The following is a 23,123-nucleotide window of genomic DNA, read 5'->3' on the forward strand; positions in this document are numbered from 1 at the left end:
GGAAGACACGCCAGGCCCTGAGACTGCTGGCATACTGTGGGCAGAGGTCCTGAGAGTGCAACTGAGCATTGCATTAAGGGCAGGTGGGGCCTGGTGGTGTTTGTTCAAGGGGTCGGGACTCTCCAACATCAGGCAGTCATGGTCATGCCCCTCAAGGTTGGTCTGTATTCTCTAGGGGCAGGAAGGGGCAGGGGAGAGTCATACCATGTGACCTTGACCAGCAAGTCAGCTCACTTCCTGGAGCATTAGCATCCCCATCTATAAAATGGGAGAATAATTGCCACTCGGCCAACTTCACAGAGCTACTGGCTGGAGTAATTACACAGCAGCTCCTGCGGGGATGGCCACTGACATGTGTGGGAGAAGTTAGGGCCACAGGGTGATGTGACACATTGAGTGTGGGGGCATGTGTGTGTGAGTGTGTGCAAGTGTGTGTGTGCATGCATATACATGTGCATGATTGTGTGTGTGGTGCCTGTGCATGTAGGATCATCTGTGGGTTGTGTGTGTGCGTGTGTATGCATGTGTACGAGTGTGTACCTGTGTGTTTGAACACGTATGTGTTCACGTTTGTGCATGTGCATATTTGTGTGTAGTACACGTGTGCATTTATGTACGTGTGTGTGTGGTGTGTAGTGTGTGTGTGTGCAAGGTCCCATGCTGTGCCATGGTCAGGGAGGTATGCCCATCCATTTCACCGTGCCCGGGAGGACCCAGACAGGATCATAGTGCCATCTGGGTTCCTGGCTCCAGAGCCTGATGGGGGTGTCTAGGGTTCCCACTTTCCTAAGTAAGAAGAAACGTCAGGGATTTCGGGAAAAAGGCAGAAGCCTGTACACCTGAAACAGCTGCCATCCTGGTGGTGGAGGAAGGCTGTGTCAGGTGGGGTCAGGCCCCACCTGGAAGCCAGAGAAGGAAATGTGGATTTATTTCTGGGCTCTCTTCTACCCCATTGGTTCACATGTCTGTCCTATGCCCAGGCCACACTGTCTTGACTTCTGTGGCCCTGCAGTAAGTTTGAAAACAGGGAAGTGTGAGTCCTCCAACTATGTTCTGCTTTTCCAAGCTTGTTTCAGCTTTTTGGGGCTCCTAATAGGGATTTTAGGATCAGCTCATCAATTTCTGCAAAAAAAAAAAAAAAAAAAAAAACACTTGGTTTTTTAGAGATTGCATTGAATCTGCAGGTCACTGAGAGGAATATTGCCATCTTAACAATTTGAAGTCTTCTGATTCATAAACATGGAATGTCTTTCCATTGATTTAAGTCTTTAACGTCTTTCAATGACATTTTGCAGTTTTTAGCATACAAATCTTCTATTTATTCCTAAGCATTTTTTTCTTTTTGATGCTATTATAAATGGAACTGTTTTCTTAATCTCATTTTTGCATTGTTCATTGCTAGTGTATAGCAACATGGTTGATTTTCAAATATTGATCTCATACTCTATAACCTTGCTGAAGGTTTATCAATTCTAATAGATGTTTCATGCATTCCTTAGAATTTTCATGTCATTTGCTAATAGAGACAGCTTTCTCCTGTCTGGACACTATTTATTTATTTTTTTCTTGCTCAGTTGCCCTGGCTGGAGCCTCCAGGAAATGGTGAATAGCAGTGAGCAGAGCAGGTGCCCCTAATTTCTTCCTGATCTTAGAGGAACAGCTTTCGGGGCCCATTCTGTTCTTAAAATTTAAAGATCTAGGCATGAGTATCATCCTTCAGAAAAATAAACAGATAAAAGGGGAGAGTTTTGATATAATGTCTCTTGATTCTTTGAATTTTTTCTGAGTTACCTGTGCCAAAAATCCCACAGTGATATATTATCAAAAAGTTTTAAAAATTTGTCAGCTCATCATTCAATTGGGTCCTCTTTCATTCTGAAACAAGAAATTGGAAACACCTGATTTACACAGAGCTTGGTGTCCCAGTCTTTATAGATGGTGCCAGGGCTGCACATGTGCCAGGAAAACTGGGAGTCTCTTCATGGGTCAAGTGGGAGATGGGTGGTCCTAGAAGGGGAGGCGGGAGAAGAAGCAACAATGCCAGCGAGGTTGCCTTGGAATCGCCCGTGCTGACCTACGCCCCCGTAGGGATATGTGAACCTGCCTTGGAGACCCCTGGGGCACAGCATCACCCTCACAGGCCCACAGGCTTCGTCCCTTTTCTGCACATTCAGACATAGGATCCTGTCATGCTCAGCTCCAAACCCGCAGTCTTCCAGCTATGGTCAAACACACAAGCACCTTAGTCAGGACAGCTGTGGAGGCCCTGAGGCCTGCCTCTTGACCCCTGCCCATACTCCCTTCTGGGTTACCCACAGCAGGGTGCCACAGCAACCATGGTCCCTCCCAGGAGACTTTTCCAACATCGCCATTGTAGATGGACCTTCCCTGCCAGTCCAGAGCTGCCTGCACCTGCCCCTCACTGGACTCCACAGTCTGAAATGGGATCAGTCTTTGTGGGCCCCATTTTTGCAATCCTCATCCTCTCCAGATCCTTCTTATCTTTGGCTCTCAGCCCACAGGAACTACCTGGGGGACAGCTCCTGGCCTCCAGAGCAGCTCCTAGTTTCCTGCCTCCAACCTCAACATCACTCTCCAGGGACAAAAGCTGAGCCCTGCAGGGTGATCTCAGGTCTGGTGTGGGGCCCCCTGCCATGCGCAGCAGGTTCACACAGCAGGCACATAGGGCAGTACCAAGGTTTGCTCTGGCACAGAATGGGTGCTTTATAAGGATGCGTTGAGTGAGTGACTGAAGGATGAGCACATATGCCTGAGGGTGCCCACATGGGCAGGTTTCCCTGGGGAGGGGGGCGTCTGAGCTGGATCTTAAAGGGTTTTCTCTCTTTCTTTAAAACATGTATACAGTGCTCTTGGAGCCGTGTGTGAAGTGTTTTACACACAGCAGTAAACTGAATCCTAGCACCCATCTCATGAGCCAGCACTATGGTTACAAGTTAAAGAAACTGAGGCACAAAGAAGGGGCTGGGCCAGGACTCCTAAGAATATGCCAGCCTGTGGTGGAGGGGAGGGTGTCTGTAGGGGCTCTCCAGGTGAGAACAGGCCCTGCAGGTACCCAGGGCCTGCCCCAAGGAACAGACAAGTCACTAGCTTCTGGGCTGGGGGCCAGGGAGTTCTCCCTCTTCCTCTGCACTCCCTCACTTCCTTGAAAGCCTCTCAAGGGTAACCAAGACTCCAGCAGGCCTCTGGGACCCTCATGTGGCCTTGGTGTCCCAGTCCCTCTGCCCCCATATCCACCCTTCCCATGTCCACTCTCCCCTCTTGTCCTCTCTCCCCCGTGTCCACTCTCCCCCATGTTCTCCCCTGCATGTCCACTCCTGTATGTCCATGCTCCTTCCTCTGCCATTTGCCCCCTCTGGTCCCCCCTCCCCCAACCTGATCTCTGCTCCTCCCTCCCTCCTCCCTTTTCAGCTGGATGAAAGTCATCTCAGCTTCTGTACGCCCTCACCACTTGGTCTAATGGGAAAGAGGAAGCCCTCTCTCCCCCATCGCTTGCCACGGGGCTGAGAAATGGCCGGATTCATTGTGGCGCAGAGCTGAATGGCCCAGGAGGAAGGAGCCTGCCAGGAGCCCCAGAGAGAGGCCAGCTCTGGGAGGCCATTGTGGAGGCCCCCGCCTGGCCACCGGGCCACACTCACAGTAATCAATCTGATTGGATTAGGGTCAGGGCGACCCTAATCGTGTCAGAGGTCACTCAGGCTTTGTGGCAAGGTCCGTGGGGTGCTTGACCACCCCTGCTGAGGCGGCCTAGTTGAACAAAGCTTAACACTGTCAGCTGAGCAGAGGGCCCCAGCCCCGTGTGGAGGTGTGCGAGTGTGTGCGTGTGGGGTGAGGATAAGAGGGAAAGAGCGTGTGCTCATACCTCCTGCTTCTAGCTCACACACACACACACACACACACACACACAAACCACCATCTGCCTGGCCGGGGGCTGGGGGCTGGGGGCTGGGTGGGCCAGGTGGACCCCTAAGAAGCTGCCACCGAGGAATGTGGGGTTGGGTGACAGAGGTGAGCCCGGGCTCGGAAGAAGTACCCTCCACCCTCACTTTCCACAGCAGCAGAACCATGGAACCTGCATTAGCCAGAAAGTATTTGAAGAATTTTGAGTGCATGAAGGCTGGCACACGATTGTGGCTTATCTGTCCCTCCAGGCAGGCCCCTGGACACCTGGAGCGCCTGCTTTCCCTGAGAGCTGCCCGACACCCACTCTTGACCCCCAGTGAGGTAAAGGAGTGGGGAGGCCCAAAGGCAGGGAAGGCAGGTCCCAGACCTCAGTGCCTTGGCAACACTCCTGGAGGAAGCCCAGCCAGGGCCATGCCCCTAGGGAAGCACAGTGGGTGCAGCCGGTCCAAGGTCCAGGCCAGTGGGTTTGTGGGAGGCACATGACTTTGGGGGGACTGGGTCTCAGCTGGGTGGGGCATTTGCAACTTACAGAAATGGAAGGGGCCATAAAGAGGTGAGTCATCCACAGCGGGAAGCAAGACCCTTGATGCCTCTCCCACTGGTGTCCCAGCACGTCAGCACGAACAGGTGGGGCATGGTCCCCAGCTTCATCATCAATGACCTCTGGAAACCGGGCCTCAGCCTGTGTCCATCCACTAGTTTAGTGCCCTCGGTATAGTGCCCTAGGCAGTGGCCTTCCCAGGCACCCCCAAGCCTGGGCTACAATGGCTTCCCTAAAGAAGAGACTGGGGGAGCCACTCAACCCTGCCTCTGATTCCAGCATGTGTGCCTCCAAAGCTCCCTTCGGGGGTCTCAGGACCTGGAGGACACAGGGCCTGCACATCTGCATTCCAGGTGGGGCATCCCCATTGGCAGAGGGAGCCTTGCTGCTGGTAGAAGTGGTCCGACTCTCACTGTGAGGTCTGCACCTGGACCTCATCCATTGGGCAGCTGAGTTGGGGGCCCTGGATGACCCCCTCAAAGCACATCATGTCAGAGTCCTGGTTAGTTACCTAGGGGCAGGGTCTGTGGGTGTCAATCAAGGTCTCCGCAAGTGTGTTCCGGGTGCCTGTTGCCTTCTCTGGCTTCCCAGACAGTGCTCACCCCCTCGCAACCCTCCGCCCGTGCCCTTGGACAGCCCTGGGACAAGCACCCATGTCTGCCTGCCTTCTTCCCCATTCTCCTTGGGGGTTGGGCTGGGGAGGATCAGGAGGGGGGACATGTCCCCTCCCCAGCAGAGCCCCTTCCCTTGGCCAGGCTCCAGGGGGTGGTCTGTCCACCTCCCTGTGTGTCCCGGCTTGATCTGCGGAGGGCCGGCGTGCAGGCACGGGGCCGGGGCAGGACAGCCAGGACGGCACAAGCCACAGGGCTCAGGAGGGGTCAGAGAGAAGAAGGGGCCCTTGAGGGAACCGGCATCCCTGAATCCAGGTTGCAACCCCTGACCCTCATCGGAAAGTGTTTCGGTTCACGGTGGCTGGGGAGCTCCGGCTGTCTCTGCGGCCTCCCCCGTATATCATTAACTCTCCCCAGTTGGGGGTGTGTGTAAAGGGGCCAGGAGAGACCCCGGCGACACCCTGCCGCGCCCGGCTCAGAAAACAATATCCCCACGACGACGACAAGATTAAGCACAAGAGAAAAGTGAAAATGCTGCTGGCGATTCACACGCCCTCGGGAGTGCTGTGTTAAAGCGTGTGAATAGCGAGCTCCCCTCGCGCCCCAGGCCCCTGGGCTGCGCATACCTCCCGGTTGCTATGACTGGCTTGCTATGGCCTAATCGCCGACGAGGGGGGAAATTCATATAAAATATCGAGAGCCATTGTGGGCCTAACGCGGCGTGACAGTGGCTCACAAAGCCAGATTCATTAGCCCCAGCAGGTAATCAGGACGCCGGCCGTGCCGGCGGCCGGGCAGTGTCAGGGGCCGCAGCTCTAGCGGGGCGCAAGCTGCATTCCGCTCTCAGGTGGCTCCATGCTTTGTGCAGGACGGGCCAACGGGATTACCAAATGCCATTGCCCATTGCGACACCCCCTCCTGGCCGCCCCGCTAGCTCTGAGACCAAGGAAGGTGGGCTGTGTGGGAAGGGAGCAAACTGCCGGCTAGAGGCTCAGGCCAGTCTCCCATCTCTCCTTCCCTCATGTTGGGGCATTGGTAGGGGGAAGAGGTGCCAACCTCTGAATGCTCTAAAAGTGCCCTTGAGGCCTTCATGGGCCAGGGAGACAGACACAGAGCATTTGCTGACCTCTCTGCACTTGCACAGGCCCTGCAGGACTTGCTTGTCTTTGGAGGGTGGCCATCCCTTGACCTGCCTCTCTGCATCCTCCCCCTCCTACAGCCTCTCACCTGCCAGGTGTGCAGAGGCCCAGGCCTGGCCCAAGGAGGCTGAGTGGTGCCTGAGAGGGAGCCACAGTCGCTGCCCTTGAGTGTGTGCTAAGGATGCGGCATGAGTGAGAGCGCTGAGTTCTCTCTGTGTCCTGCCAGTGATGCTCTGTGGGCAGGTGGGAGCAGAGAGAGGCCCCCACAGAGGCTCCCATGGAGGCTCAGGGCCCACAGGAGCCATTTGCCCTGACCTGGCCTCTCTGTAGTCCTGTCCAACTGTGAGCACCAGCAGCTGCCACAAAGAACTCCTCACCTGGAATGCCAGGGAAGACTCACAGAGGGCCCCCAGCTGAGTGGGGACAAGCCTGTAGGATGGGGGATTCTCCTCACATACCTGGCGAGAGAGAAGCTTCCCTGCAGGGCAGTAGAGTGATGGGGCTGGGGTCCAGGACTCCCCACCCTGGGCAGGTGATTAGGGTTGCAGCCATGGTCCTGACAGGGGAGAGGGGGTCTCCATGGAGACAAGGGAGCCTGCCTTAGGGCTGCACCCTCTCTGCTGACCAACCCCAGCACCAAGGCAGGGAGTCTGACCCAAAAGTCAACACTGCCCAGGGAATTAGTGGAGCCCCAGGTCTCCAGGGACCCCGGGGCAGGCGCGCCCAGGAGAGAGAGGGCTGTCCCTCAGGCCAGAACTCAGCCAGGAGGAGGCTTTGACAGGCAGGTCCTACAGTTCCCAAGGAGGAGGTCACAGCCCACCCTGCCCCAGGCTGAATCCCCACCCAGCCACCAGATGATAGCAGCCAGGCCCCAGTGACCCAGGGCCTCACTTCACATAGGAGCCAGGCCAGAGATGCACAGCCCACTGCAGGAGCCCAGAGCAGGGAGAGTATGTGAGACCCTCCGTGTTAGCCACCTCCATGTCCCTCTAATGGGGGGGAGTGTGTCAGAGACACCCTTGCCACAGTAAACTCCTCCCCTCTCCCTGCAGAAGCCTGTCCTGGGACCTCCCTCCTAAACACCTCCTGGGTCTGGCCAACTTCCAGAGGAGTGGGCTTAGGCATCTGAGACCATAATGGAGCCTGAGTTCAGCTCAGGGATGCATCAGAATCACGAGAGGACTCCTTACAGATATAGACACCCCCCACCCAGAACAGTGGGCCTGGGTCTACTGGTAGGTCTGCAGTGACCACTGCTGGGGCACCTGGTTACCTGCAGAGCTTCTCAAAGGGTCCACTGGGTGAACTCCACAGATAGAACACCCAGGAGCTTGATCTCATTGGTCAGTGGTTGAATTTCAACCACAATCCCCTTCCAGGAACTTTCACTGCCAGGAGTCACACTCTATCCTCCGAAAAGCGCTCCAGCGCCCCCTCAGGCCAACGGGCTTATCCCAGGAGCCCTCAGCCATCCCCTCCTTCTCATCTGGTATCAGGCCTCCATAGCCTTCCCCTTCCAGGAGAGGACAGGTGGGCCTCTCCTCACTCCCTGTGGCTGTGAAGTATGGAGCCCAGCAGGGAAGGTGGGCCCTTCACCTCCTGAAAGCTGCAACTACTGAAACAGCCTGGTGATCATGGGACCCACTGCTGTGGGGTGCAGGAGCCTCTCCTGCGACCCCTGTCTGGGCTCGTTACTCACTGTTGGGCAGCCTGGGACCGGGGCTGACCCACTTTAAGCCTTCACACATCATTGGGACTGAGAGGGCCTGCAGGGCCCATGGTGGTGGCTCAGCAGAGAGGAGCCCTCTCTTTCTGTCTGGACCAGTCCTCTCAGCAGTTATAAAAAGATGTGCAGGGCCCAGGGCAGGGAGGCCTCTGGGCGGTGCTTTCCTATCAATCCCTGATAAAAGGGCCTTCTGGGTAATCTCCCAGAGGGAAAATCAGCTCTGCGACAGAGGCTGCAGCCTTCTTGTCCACTTAGAGCACGGTCAGTGCTCAATAAGTAGTTGCCAACCACCAGCTTCATGGTGAAATGTGAAAGGCGAGGCCCTTGGAATAATTTTTTTGAACTTTCTTCAGCATATAGGACTTTGGAACTGTATCCTTTTTTAATGTTAAAAGGTCCTTTTCTGAAATTATGATAGTCATTTCTTATGTGTCTTATTCTCTCAAAAAAGTAACAACATTTTGCAGTCCTATTTCAGTCCCCAAGTAATTTCTAGTACTTGCCAAGCCTATGAAATCCAAATCTGGAGACAGGATTTGTTAAAATCCCTCTAGTTCTAAAGTTCTGAGACCCAGGGAAGTGAAGTAACTGCCAAAGCCCATCTCACATGTGACACTCAACCCCCGTACCCAGGGCTGGGCTGGCCTCAGTGATGATGCAGCCCTGCCAGGCGACTCCCCCTGCCCTCCCCCAGACTCCCAGCTCTCGCCATATAGTACTCCTTCACCTGCCCCAGACTCTACCTCTACCCTTCCATCCATCCACAATTCATCCACCCTTCCATCAATCCATCATCCAGCCAACATCCACCCACTATCCTCTGTCCACCACCACACATCCATCCATCCACTCACCCACCCACCCACTCTCCACCATCCACCCATTCTTTCATCCATTCACCCATCCACCATCCATCCGTTCAGCCACCCATCCATCCCGGGCCTGCCCCAGAGCTCACAGTGCCAAGCCTACTGTGTGTCCTTGTTCCCCTTACTCTCCTCATCATAAACTGTAAGCTCCCAAAGGCAGGTGACTCAGCACAGCCCAAAGCAAGGAACCTGACTTGCAATAGCAAGGCCTCCCACTAAAGGAATGCAAGGATTCCTCTGGTTCACCCTCCTCCTTCCCAGTGCAGGGATTCCCTCCACCTAACAGTGGGTCATCCAGTTTATGCTTGATTACCTCAAGAACAGGTAGCTCCTTCAACCTTTCAGAAAGCCTGGGTTGTTAGACATTTCATCAGAGAGAGCAGCAATCCACTTTCTTGCAGACTTCTTACCTTGGTTCTTGAGAATGGGCACCTTGCATCTTACTTATTTTATATTCCTAGTGTATGGCTCATTATAGGGTCTCAGGTCCTGGATGGGTGGATGGATGGATGGATGGATGGATGGTAGAAGAATAAATGGATGGATGGGTGGATTGTAGATGGATGGATGGCTAGATGGTAGAAGAATGAAAGGAAGGGTATATCACTGATACTTTGCATGAACTCAATAAATAATTGCTACTGAGACAACATCAAGTTTCTGGGGAAGACGGTTTTCTCAATGGAAGATGCTTGTCTTACAGAAACACTTTGTTACAAGATTCCCTTTCTTCTTCCTTCTCCCAAGCCCTAATTTCAGTGTGGGTTGAGAGTCCTGGGCTGGAACAGAGCAGGACTGAGATAGCTCAAAAAGCTCATGCAGGCTCTACCGCAGCAACTTGGTAAATTGACAACACTGGTCCTTAAGCAGCCCCCTCTCATAGCCCGTGTCCCCTCCTCCTCTCTTGACCTGCCATAGCCCATTCAAAAGAAGACATTTTACTGGTGACAGAGGTATTTCCAATCTCATCTTCAAGATGCAATTCTCTTCCCACAGGCAGGATGGTTCTCTCTCCCCCTCCCTAGCTGCCTGTGTTGTATAATCTCTGACAAGGCTGCTGTCTGTGGCTAAAACCTTTGCTGTAACTGGGGCAGCTGCTGGGCTTCAGACCCTGGTCTGAGCCCTGGTTGTGCCTGCCCCACCCATGACCTTAGGGGAGCCCTGTCCCCCTTCCTCTGTAAACTCAGGCTACTCCAGCCAGTCAGTCATGACCTTCTTGGTTCAAACCCCTGTGGAAATCTGATAAAAGCAATCTATGCAGAAAAACACATGAGTTTTCAGACATGCCCTGGAATTCCAGCTCATGATTTTGGCAGGGTTCAGAACCCCCTAAAGCCTGCCCATGGATTCCTGGGTTAAAAGCCCCACCACTCTGGGATGCCACCTGGGCATTCAGGGGGTCTTCCTTCTGCACAGTCTCAGGATGTGTTTTAACTTTTTCTTTGGAAATAATTGTATACTTACAGAAATACTGCAGGAGTCCAGATCTCTTCCTAGGCCTCCCCAGTGCTGACATCACACAAACCCAGCTAGATCCATCAAAACTAAGATCCGTCACTACTAACTGAACTCCAGACTTTCCCCAGATTTCACCCAATTTTCCACCAATGTCCCTTATCTGTCCAGGATCCCATCCCAGGTCCCTAAGCCCAGCCCAGCCCATCCCTACCCTTCATGCCCTTGAGACTGGGAGGAGCTTGGTTAGGCCTTTGGGTTTGGTTTGTCTGATGTTTCCTGATAATTAGATGCAAGTTACGATTCTTTGGTTAGAATGTCTCAAAGGAGGTGGAATGTCCTGGTGGGGGCCTCGTCTTAGGAGGCACGTGGCATCCATCCGTCTTCTGTCCAGTTGCTGGTGACCGCAACCCCAATTTCTCTGGTAAGGCGGGGTCTGTCAGATTTCTCCATTGCAGAGTTTCAGTTTTTCCCTTTGTGATTGATCAGTATCTCGGGGAACTACTTAAAGACCTGTGTCTTCAATTTTAAAAGGAACTTTCTTTGCCAGAATGAACCACCTCAAGTTTTTCTGGCTCGTGGCCTTTGTAAAGGCTTCTTTTTCTCATGAGCAATTTAAAGGCCGGCTCCAGGGTGTCCTTGGCCCTCGGGACTTTATTTGTGAGGAGGCACTCTCTTCATTTAGCAGAAGAGGAAATTGAGGCCCCCAAAGGAAAGAGAAGTGTGCAGGGTCACACAGCTAGTTGGTGACAGAGCAGGGCAGGAATGAGTTCTTTTTCCTCCAAGTTCAAGGGGGAACACCCCTCCCAACCCCCACACACCCTTCCCCTCAAGTGTGTCTGGCAGCCCTGGACTGTTTACCTGAGCTCGATAAGCAGAGATCTCTGAGCCCTGTTCAGGGCAGAGCAAAGCCCCAGGCCTGCTTTCTCTCCCCTTATCTCAGAAGCTGGAGAAGGGGAAGTTAGGAGGGGCTAGAGCAGAGGCAGATCCTCCTGTAGGAACCAGCCCTGGGCCCTCAGGGCGCAGACTCAGAGGGAGTTGGGGGAGCATATTCAAGGCTTGGAGAATCTGAGTCTTGAGAAGGGCCACCAGAGGGGGTGCAGTGGGGGAGGCACCAGGTTGTGTGCAGTGGGTTCCAGGAATGCCCAGGACATACTGGCTCTACCCTGCCCTGGGAGGGGTGGTAAGGAACCCCCAGGCCACCAACTCACAGACCCTAACCCAGGGTCATTGCATGGGCAGGAGGACAGATACCAGACCAGGGCCCTGGAAGGGTGAGAATCAGGATCTGAGCCCACCCTCTGAGGCGTTGGAGGTGGGGGACAACCTGAGTCCTTGAGAAGACAAAATAAGGGCAGGGGCTCTTCTGAGTGGAGGGACAAGAAGGAAAGGGGTCTGTGCCCATGCAGTTGTTTATTCATGGTGCTTTGAGTCAGCAGAAGGTGGCTCCAGGCTGGCCTGTAACTAATCAGTTGTATTATAAAAGGAAAACGGGGCAGGGGCTTCAAGTGTTTTGAGGAGGCAGCTGCCTGGCTGACCTTTGGGAAAGGGAACAGTGAGGGGAGCTGTCTTGAATTCATTCAAGGAGAAGCTGAGTAGAGAGGGGCAGAGAGCCAAGTCCCATGGGGTAGTCCTGCCCAGGTGGGCTCAGACCCTCCTGGACTCCCTGCCCCAGCCCAGGGCCCGGGCCCTCTCCTCTGACCAGGCTCTCACTCCCCAACAACCATCTGTGGGATGGGCTGGGACTCCAGGTTAGAAACAAAAGGTGAACGGGACACAGCCCCCAGCTCAGGGAGCTTTCAGGCAGAATGGATGTAAGAAGGTGCTCCTGAAGTACCTGGGGAGCCCAAGGGCTCCAGGGCCAGGCGTGGACCGAACCCAGACTGTAGGGTCAGGACCCTGGCCTGTGCCTCAAAGAGCAGGGATGGGGACATGGCAGATGCACATGAGCAGAGAAGCAGTTGGGAAGAACGCAAGGGACGGACGAGGGCTGAGTGTGGCTGGAGGCCAGGGAGCGGTGGACAGGGCTGAGAGGGCAGGAGGTGGGGCAGAGTCAGCCAGTGTGTGAGCTGAGCAAGGACACAGTGGCAAGAACTGGAGAAGGGCTGGGCAGGGCCAGGTGGGCGCTGGACAAAGCGCTCCTCCTACAGTATGTGTGAGTGTGTGTATGGACATGTGCGTGCATACCTGTGTAACAGTGTGTGCCTACGTGTGTGTCTCTGTGTCTGTGGGTGTGTGTGCATACATATATTGGTGAGAGAGTGAGAGTGTGTGTGTGTGTGTTACATGTGTGTGGATGGGTGGGGGAAGCTGGAAGCTGGAGGTGCCTGTCCCAACTAGGAACCTCTTCTGGTGCAACTGGGAGACACTGCAGGCTGGACTCATGGTGAAGAGCCAGGAGATGCAGGATGGGCCAGGGCCAATTCGGGAGGCCAGAGCAGCCTTCAGACTTGGGCAGTCCCCAACCAAGCTGTCAGTGGGAGGCTGACAGGGAAGAAATGGGGAGTCCCTTTCTGGGTTTGTGGCTGGGTGTTTACCACGTGGGAGTTTCCAGAAAGCAGCAAGAGTCCAGGCCTGCTCTGGGCAAAACATGGGGAGTACACAGGTTGGCCGGGGCCTGCAGAGGACCATCCCGAACTGTTGGCAAATCTACAGAAAGAGTCACCAAAAGCAGGGTGGGGCCTGACAGCTATCGGGAGGCTCGTGCAGACGGCACTTCCTCAGACACATCTCACACTGTGTGTTCTTGGTATAGGAGTGAATGTGCTCTTTTCAGTGGCAGGTGTGTGTGGATGTGTACGAAGCTGTGTGAATGAGTCTGAGTGTGTGCACATTGCTGGCTGGAACTCTTACCATTTTCCTGCCTCTGCCACCTGAGCTTTGGGACACACTTGCTCAGATGCAAACCTGGGAGCAGGCGAGACCATGCAGCTGGAGGAAGTGTGGGGAGCAACCCGAAACTTCTACTCACTCCCCAGGGTGAAACCCACCTGTCCCTCCCCCTCCCAGGAAAAAAGCCTCCAGGGCACTGATGTGGGGTGAGGAGACAACAGCCCCCTTTGATAACTCTCCTGTAGCCATTTGGAGCCCTAGCAGTGTCCAGGCCTGCAGTGGGGCCTCTGCCCACGAGGAGCTCAGGGACACAGCAGGGCACACACCCCTTGCCTGGCACAGAAGGTCCTAGTTGGTCCTGTTCCTACATCTCTCCTGCTCATTCCACAGCCCATAGCATTTTTTGAACCTAGGATTTTAAAATTCCTGCTAATCAGCAGGTAAGCTCCACGAGGTCATCTTGCTCCCTGATGTTTCTCCAGCAGGGCTTGGCAAACAGCAGCTACTCCCACACACACATGTGGAATGGCAAGTCGAGGAGTGAGTCCTATCAGCTCACACAGGACCCAGGGCACCCCCAGGACCTTGTCCTCCACCTGGAGCGGATCGTGGCTTGGTGCCCTTGAAGAAATATTTACACACACTCAGGAGGCATGATGCATTCATTCATCTCGTCTGGGGAAGCCTGGCTGGAAGTCCAGCCTCTGCGAAGTCCAGCCTCTGCAAATTCCAGGCTGTCCCCCGCATGCCCTGTACTTCCCTCTGGTCCTGCCAGCCCAACCCCTCCCCACCTGAGGCCCTGCCCTTGTGGGCCTCCCCATGCAGAATACCCCTGCCCCCTGCTTTTCCTTTGTCGATTTCCTGCCTGTCCTTTGAGACCAGCTCCTTTAGGCTTCTGTCTACCAGGGTCAGGCTAGGCCTCCCACACCCAGCGACCCCCTGCAGCTGGCCTCGCCAAGGCAGGCCTCCCTTGACTCCCTCACATGCCTGTCTCACCCAGTTCGGCCCCACCAGCTTTTCCTTCCCAAGCTCCAGCCATCCCCCACCGGCATTCTGAAAACCAGTGCCACATCCCCTGACTCGTTTTCTCCATGTGTAGAAAGAGAAGGCTGCATGCAGGCAGCAGCTCCAATACCAGGTCAGAGGCAGCCTGGATGCGGTTCCCGGCAGGCATTCAGTTCCAGACCCAAGCATGTGGGGCCAGCAGGAGGCGAGGTGCAAATGGAGGCACTGACCTTCGGAAGGTTCCAGAAGAGGCAGCCCTTCAGCTGGGCCTCTCAGTACCTGGTGTCCAGAGTGGAAGAGGGGAAGGGTGTGCAGGCAGAAAAAGAGGCACAAGTGGGCAGCATGTGGACCAGGAGCCATGACCTGGGCAGGGCTGTGGGAAGCTTCCAACCAGGACATCTGGGCACGGGGGCTCCACCATGGGTTGGTGGGACACTAGAAGGACCCCTTTTTGTATGCTTTTTAATCAATCCGCATGATTGCTTTGAGATTCATCCATGCTCTCTTTCCTGGTATGCTAAATAGAATTCCATTTCATGGATGTGCCACAATTTTTAATTGAAATATAATTGACATATAACATTATATTAGTTTAGGTGTACAGCATAATGATTCAATGTTTGTAAATATTGTGAAACGATCACCACAATAAGTTTAGTTAACATCTATTACCCCACACAGTTACAAGATTTTTTCTTATGAGAACTTTTAAGATCTACGCTCTTAACTTTCCAGTATACAATATTATTAACTCTAGTCACCATCTGTACATCACATACCCACGACTTATTTATTTTACGCCACAAGTTTTCATCCATTCACCTGTTGATGGACATTTTGGAGCTGCCAGTTTGGGGCTATTACAAATAAAGCTGCAGTGACATTTGCTTCCTGGTCTTTGCAGGGACACAGGTTTCCTCCAGGGTAAATACCTCAGAGGTGAATGACCAGGTCATAGGGTAGGTGTATGTTTTCAAGAAGCTGCCAAACCCATTTCCAAGGGGCAGCACCAGTTTCCTTCCAGCCAGCAGTGTACAGCGTTCTGATTTCTCCACATCCTCACCAGCACTGGTTATGATCTGACTTTCTGATTTCAGCCGTCATTGCTGTTCTCCATGACAAGTTATGTCCAGCATCTTGCCTTGGGCTCCTTAGCCCTCCGTATACTTTCTTTGGGGAAGCTCTCCCTCCTCCTTGGGTCCTCCCTCGGGGACGCGCGCTCCTGTCCCACCGCAACCCTACCTCCCCGACTCCGATGACTGTACCGCGGTTCCCGGGCTGCGAGTCTAGCACCCCACTCCCACTGTGAGTACCCAGGACCCAGCCCGGGAAGAGACAGCCACGCCCCCACGCCAGTCCCTCCCTGCCGGGTCCTGCCAACCACGTCGCCTCTTTCCGCAGCCACCCGGGAGTCCGCGTTCGTGCACGCCATCGCCTCCGCTGGCGTAGCCTTCGCTGTGACACGTTCGTGCGCCGAGGGCTCCGCTGCCATCTGCGGCTGCAGCAGCCGCCACCAGGGCTCGCCCGGTGAGGGCTGGAAGTGGGGCGGCTGCAGTGAGGACATCGAGTTCGGAGGGATGGTGTCTCGGGAGTTCGCAGACGCGCGGGAGAACCGACCAGACGCTCGCTCCGCCATGAACCGCCACAACAATGAAGCTGGGCGCCAGGTACGTCCGCGGCCCCCGCCCCCATCCTGGGTTGTGAACCCGAGAGCCCTGAGACCACACCCCTGCGGGTCCCTGGGAAATAGAAGCTTTCTGAGAAGGGTATGTGCCCTGGTCCCTTGAGGAGTATGGCATGGTGTAGGCAGGGTGGTGGGCTCTGGGAGGGATGTATATGGTGGCCAGGCTGGGGGTCTGCTCACCTCCTGCCCAGTGGTGTCTGAAACACAGGGCTGTCCAGTTGCTCCACGAGGTCTAGGGCATTCCCACAGTATGGCAGGTCCACCTGTGCACTGGGGTCACAAGGAAGGAGGGATGGGAGAAAGGCCTGCCCTGCAGGAGCTTCTGCACATCCAGGGAGGGAGACAGCCAGGCTGCTACACCACAGTGTGGTTAAGTTCTATGATGAAGAAATGCACACACACAAGGTGATCTGGACATAGTGGAGAGGTCAGACCCAGACTGGAGTCTCAAAAAAGACTTCTCGCAGAGGTGGTGAGTAGAGACAAGCAGAATAATTGGCAGTTATCTAGGTGAAGGGAAGCCAGGAGAGCCTCTGGGTAGCTCAGAGGTAAAAGAATGCATGTGAGTTAGTCCAGGTAGAATATGGAGAACAGAGGAAGAAAAAGATTTGGGGGGTGGAAAGGCTGGCAGAGACCAAGCTGTACAGGACTTTGTGAGCCCTTCTGAAAACGGGGCTTAGTGAACTTAGTCAGAGGTTCACTGGGGGACTGCTGATAGGAAGTGATATGTGTAGGGACTGAAAAGTGTTCAGCAGAGTTGGCCCTGGCCTTGGCCAGTGGAACCAGGGCACTGCAGAGAGCTGAAGAGTGAACACTTAACTTCCAGCAACAGGGAACTAGGTGACTCACATTAATCTTCCGGCTAAAGACAGGTACAAATGTAGGAAGAAATGTAAAAAGTACCCTTTAAAAGTATAGAATACTCACCTGTATAAGTTACCTGATTTATCACAGGGAAGGTAGTGCAGCAGAGGGGGAAATGGTCTTTTCAATAAACGGTGCTCAGTCAATTGGATAACAATGTGGAAAAAAATTAATCTTGACCCCTACCTCACATCATGTAAAAAAATCAATTTCCCATTTCCAAATGGGAAAGATTAAACAAAGAATGTTTAGAAGAAAACATAGAAGAACATCTCTGTGACCTTGGAGTAGGCAAAGATTTCCTAAACAGGCCCAAAAAGCACTCACAATGAAAGAAAAATGTAATAATGTGGACTATATTAAAATTTATAAAAAGACACCACCATGAAACTGAAAAGGCAATCCACACTGGAGGAGATGTTCACAATATATATACCCAACAAGTATATGAAAGTTATAGTTTAAAAAGAACAAAAAGACTGATAACCCAATAGAAAAGTTGGCTGAAAAATGGAAAGCCACTTCACAGAAGAAAATCTAGAAATGTCCAATAAATATGTGAAAAGGTGATCAATATCATTAGTCATCAAGGAGATGCTGTTCGAATATATGCCCTGGAGAGGGGAGAGTATAACAACTGTAACAGAGCATGGTGGGAGTTTCTGAGGAGCTGGTGTTCTGAGGCTGGTAATTTATGAAATTTTGTCATATTCCATGCTTATGATATATAAACTTTTGCATGTATATTACACTTCCATAACATAATTGTTAAGTGTCAAATAACTAACCATATAGTGAGGAATTAGCAGTCCAAAGTCCAGGAGAAGACAAGACTCTGAACCTGGTGCCTAGGGCAGCTTTTGTCCAGGGATCATTTGCTGGTCTGGGAAAAAAGTGCATATGCTGAGCTGCAATTTCAGCAGCCTCACAGAGCTAAAAGGGGCCCACCAAAGGTGCTATGTCTAGGAAAAAATGCCTCGGTTTAGGCCGGGATCCTGAGGAGTAAAGGAAAATCAGAAGTAGACAAGCCCTTATGCACATGTACAGGCTAGTAAAATCTCTAGACTGAATGGATTAAGGCGATCCCAAATTGCTTGTATCCCCATGTACCTGGAGAAAGCAGATAAATCCTCTTTGGAGGATGATAACCTTATGCTAGGCTGAATTTTTTTTCTACAAAAAACTTTTCAAACACAATGTTCAACACATAATCAAAGATAACCTGTTAAATGAGTGATAATCAGCAAAACAAAACAAAACAAAACAACAACAACAAAAAAACAGAAACAGGACTCAAATACTGGAATTATTAGACATAGATTATGAGAAAAAATATGCTTATTTATGTTCACAAAGCTAAAATGTAAGATTTGGGAAAGAATCCCATAGAAATTGTAGACCTGAAGAATGAATGGGAGTTTCCAGTTAAAGATGACAAACAAAATACAAATATTTTCCTCTGCATTTTCCTAGAACTCCACTAAAGTGACAACGAATTAATTTTAAGATACATAAATAAACTATTGAGAACATGGAAAACAGAAAAGGTGACAATGGCAACAGAATTTTTAAAACAAAAAGCAGATAGATGAATACTCAATATCTTAGTACACTCAAGAAAGCTGAATCTTAAGCCAGTAGAGAACTCTGAGAATCAACCAAGGAATTTCTAGTATCAGATATCTTGAGAAGTAGAGATGGATATGGAGCTGAAAACAGAAAGACTGGTCATTTGCTGGTCTGGGGAAAAAGTGTGTATGCTGAACTGCATTTTCATTTGAAAGTCTATTTTAAAAGCACTTTTTAACATACCAGCTCTTCTATCCAACCTCTTGCATCCAGACAGCACCCCTCCACCACCATGGCAGAAGTCTGGAGGCTTATTCCCTTAAAAGGGTAAAGCAGAAGGTGTCTGGACTGCTGAGGGTGAGGCTACCCAAGTGAAAGTAGTCTGTCTACATACACATTTGTCTTCCTAATATCCTAGTGCCACAGTGAAGCTCGATTATGCTCTAGGCAGGAAAATGGAAGATCCTCCCCTGAGAATCAGACCAACCCAAGAGAAGAAACTTGAAGATATTGAGGTGGGGGTTCCCCCAAAAGCAATGTGGCCAGATAACTCTACAGTGAGGGCCCAAGTAGATGAGTCCCTCCCATGTACAGGAGGTTCCAACAAGATTTTTGGCACCCCACTTTCAAATATGAGCAGGCAGCCAAGGATCACTGAACATCTGAGGAAGGCCTCCAGCAACCACAAAGGTAAAGACCAAAATAAAGAAAAAAAAAACCCAAACTTATGGGAAAGAGACATTATAAAGAGAGATGAAAACTTCAAAAAACCATCAGTATCCCCAGAGAGATAAAACGCTGAATCCATAAAACTGGAATAGGATGTTAATTTAAAAGAACATTCAGGGGAAAAAAGAAGCTCTTAGAGATTAAAAATAGGACAGCAAAAACAAAACTCTCAACAGAAAGGTTAGAAGATAGTTGAGACACCCTTCCCACAAAGTAGAGAAAAAAAGACAAGGAGGTGGAAAATAGGAAAGAATAGAACATATGGAGGATCTGTCCAAGTAAGACAACGATGAACATGAAGATGAGGAATTTGGTAAAGAAATAAGACAAGAAGGTTCCCAGGGCTGAAGAGCAGAAGTTCAGACAAAACAGGCCCCATAAGTGATTAGCACAAGAAAAGGGAAGACCCACATCAAAATTCGCTGTGAAATTCACAGCCTATGACACAGAAAAGCCTTCCAAGCTTCCCAGAAAACGCTTTGGTTTCATGCAAAGGATTAGGAATCAAAATGTCATCAGAGTTTCTAAGAACAACAGTGACAGCTAGAATAAAATAGAGTAATGCTTTCAGAATCCTGAGAGGGGGAAGTATTTTAAGCCAAGACTTTTATACCCAGCTAAATCATCTTTTCAACTTTAAGTAGAAAAGATTTGTTTTCAGACATACACATTTCACAAAATTTACCAGAAGGCCTTTGAAAAAGATGTCTCCAAGAAGATGAAATCCATAGATCAGCTGGTGTGTTTGAAAGTCTTGAAGAGAATATTTAGACAACGAAAGGAGTTAGTGAGACTGAACCTGTGATAAGTACATTAAAAACAGCAACAACAAAACGTTTTGTAGAAAAGGAAAAGCTATCATGGCACGTGGCTCAACTAAGTATGACATTTACCACAGCCCCAATACTGTCAGCACTAAATTTTGATCTAACTGGAATTATGCTATAGATTTTAGTGTAGGAAGGGGGCTGGGAAAAGTGTGCATCAGAGTTGTGGAGTGAGGTCCCATGGGACCTCCCTGGTGAGAGGCCCATCGACAATGCCAAACACTGAAAGATCAAGAAGTAGCAAGACAAGCATCTTATCAGAGGTGTCGAGGTACAAGGTGCTGCCTCAAGTGGTCAGGAAAGTGCTGTGAATGAGAGTGTGGGGACCGAACTCCTGTTTTTCTGAACAGGTCTTAGGAACTCTTGGACTTTTCAAAGTATGTGCATATATAACTTTGATCAAAAGTAAAACTAAAACAAGAGACTGAGGAGGCAGAGATGGGAAGTGGCAGCTCCTCTCTGGAAAAGCTTGGTCACAAAAGAGAAGAGAATGGCGATTAGAGAGAACTGGACTGCGGTGGGGGAATGTAATTTACAGATGCTCCTAAAAAAGTGCCAGTGTGAGAGGGAAGGGTTGAAGAAAGAGCAGGCACAGGGGGACAGGGTAGAGGCAGCACCTGGACACAGAGCTCACATGAAGCCTTAGATTTATCAATTTCTAGTAGACACATTTTAAAAGGAAACAGGTGAAATTTGTTTTAATAATGAATTTTATTTAACCCAATATAGCCAACATGTTATTGCAATAATGCAAAAATCAATATGAAAATTTTGAATGAGATATTTTACATCCTCTTCCTTTACGAAGTCTGGGGACTTAGTATGACCCAGCATGTGGTTTGCACTTAACAGCACTTCTCAATTTGGACCACCAGCCGCATCTCAGGACATCACATGTGGCCAGTGCCCATCAGAGTGGCCAGTTCAGCCTTAGTTCTGATTACGCCACAGGACCTTTCACCCCCAGCCCCACTCCTTCCCCCAAAGAGAGAAGGGAAGACAACCTGACGTTAGGATGCCCACAGGAGAAACACACACAATCCTCAGCAACTCCCCTACCATCCGATAAAACCAGCTTCCTGGGCCCTGAAGGTACCCTGCTCAAGCCACTACCATTATCCGTGCTCAGGTCAGCCCCTAGCCTTGCCACCCAGCCCATGTACATCTCCTCTAGACGGAGGTCTTGGGTTTCCCCAGTCAGAATGAACGACTTTCCTCCTACACCCCGGCGCTTACGTATCACACGTTACAGCCCCTTCTTTCCTTCACTCAACATAGATGGCCTAGAAGTAGACCCAGCCCAGGAGGGGGCCTCCCAGGCCCTGCCCTCCAGGGATCTTGGGTCTACCAGGGGAGCCACATGGCACAAGAAACTGCAGCACCACACGGAAGGGTGGTGCTGGGAGGGGGCATCTGCTCCACCTGGGAGCCCCGGAGCTTTATGGAGCACGTGGGGGGACTGGGTTTGCCAGGTGAGTGGAGGGGGACCACAGGCAAGGAGTACAGCCACCCTACGGGGAGGTGGGGAGACTGAGGGTCTGCCCTGACGCCCCTGCTCGTGCGCTCCTGCAGGCCATCGCCAGCCACATGCACCTCAAGTGCAAGTGCCATGGGCTCTCGGGCAGCTGTGAGGTGAAGACCTGCTGGTGGTCGCAGCCCGACTTCCGTGCCATTGGTGACTTCCTCAAGGACAAGTATGACAGCGCCTCGGAGATGGTGGTGGAGAAGCACCGCGAGTCGCGCGGCTGGGTGGAGACCCTGCGGCCACGCTACACCTACTTCAAGGTGCCCACAGAGCGCGACCTGGTCTACTACGAGGCCTCGCCCAACTTCTGTGAGCCCAACCCCGAGACGGGATCCTTCGGCACGCGCGACCGCACCTGCAACGTGAGCTCGCACGGCATAGACGGCTGCGACCTGCTGTGCTGCGGTCGCGGCCACAACGCGCGCACCGAGCGGCGCCGGGAGAAGTGCCACTGCGTTTTCCACTGGTGCTGCTACGTGAGCTGCCAGGAGTGCGCGCGCATCTACGACGTGCACACCTGCAAGTAGCGAGCGCCGCACCGGGCTGGGGGTCCTCCCGGCGGCGGCGCGGGGACTGCTCCAGGGATGGGGCGGGGCTCTGGGATGGAGCTCCTGGAGGGTGGCGCGGTCCTCCGTGGTAGGGCAGGGGTGAGGCTCGTGAGGGGGATGGAGTTCTTCCCGACAGGTGTGGGGCCCTTCCTGGGGTGAAACTCCAGGGATGGGGCTCCTGGAGGGTGGCGGGGTCCTCTCTGGGGGCGGGGCTCCAGGGGTGGGGATTTAGCCTGCCATTACCTTCCTCCGAAGACCACGTGTTTCCCTCCACCTGACCTCGTCGTGTAGAGCAGTATCTCCTGGCAGAACGAGCTGTGGAGAACCTGTGGGGGGCATCTTGTCCCCTTACCCCTCCCGCTAAGGTCTGAGGCCCATCCTACCACGATTCAGGTGCCTGGAGGCCTGTGGCCCTCCTCCCTCAGTCTGATACCTACCAACGCTCTCAACCAGGAACCCTATCAGGGAGAGCCTTTGCTCTGCAGAACCGCAAGAACCACCTGGGCTTGGGTGAAGGAGACAGGGCCTGACGGCCGTAGGCTGGGACAGGGCCAGGAACACGAGGCCTGGCTCTGGCCTGGCTGCCCTGTGCTGGGCATCAGACACCCAGGCCTTCTTTCCAGTGGCGTCCTACTGTCACCCAGGCCCCGGCCGGGTGCCACTCAGCCTGGTCTGCTGTGCCTTCTACTGTGCGGCAGACAGAAGCTCCTGTGCCTGGCTCTCCCTCCTCCGTGTCTTCACATTCCCACTTGCACCCCATCGCATCCACAGAAGAGGAGCAAAACCTCCTGTTCCAGTCTTGCTGTTGCCTCCCTCTTGGCCTAGCACCTCTGTCCACCTCCCTCGTTCACAGCCCCTTGTAAGGGGAAGGCAAGAAGGGAGCCACTGGCCTGCACTGCTGTCCAGGTCATACTCAGCTCCATACCCTGCCTTGGAGGCTCACTTTGGGCTGGATTGTTGGGGAGATTTGGAGTCGAGGCATGATCCCACACTGGTGCTGCAGACAGAGGACCCAAAGACCCCAGAGGACTGATCTCCTTCCCAGCCCCTCGTAGCCAGGACGGACCATAGCTGTGGCTATGGTACACCAGACCTACCTGCCACTGGCCACTGTTGTGGAGCCTCTGGTTGGCCGCTTGACTTGGCCCTTCTCACGTCGGACTCATCCATCCTGTCTGGGAATGAGCGAGACTGATGGACCTCTCAACCAATGCCCACAGGGACTTCCTGCCAGGTGCTGACATGCCAAGACCTCTCCTCCTCAGCCTCTGCCACTGT

At 52.6% G+C, this 23,123-nt stretch overlaps 1 protein-coding gene across 1 annotated transcript in view; it reads left to right on the forward strand.

The window, feature by feature from the left end:
* The window catches only part of WNT3A (Wnt family member 3A), a 46,841-nt gene extending 24,924 nt beyond the window's left edge, over positions 1–21,917 (forward strand). The window contains exons 3-4 of the mRNA XM_082623359.1: positions 15,501–15,766; positions 21,345–21,917. Coding sequence (XP_082479485.1) covers positions 15,501–15,766; positions 21,345–21,824 — 746 coding nt within the window. The 3' untranslated portion in view covers positions 21,825–21,917. The remainder of the gene's footprint in view (positions 1–15,500; positions 15,767–21,344) is intronic.
* The last annotated feature ends 1,206 nt before the right edge of the window (positions 21,918–23,123 follow it).

This window comes from Mesoplodon mirus, assembly GCF_964341445.2.
Source record: "Mesoplodon mirus genome assembly, chromosome: 5".
NCBI lineage: Eukaryota > Metazoa > Chordata > Mammalia > Artiodactyla > Ziphiidae > Mesoplodon > Mesoplodon mirus.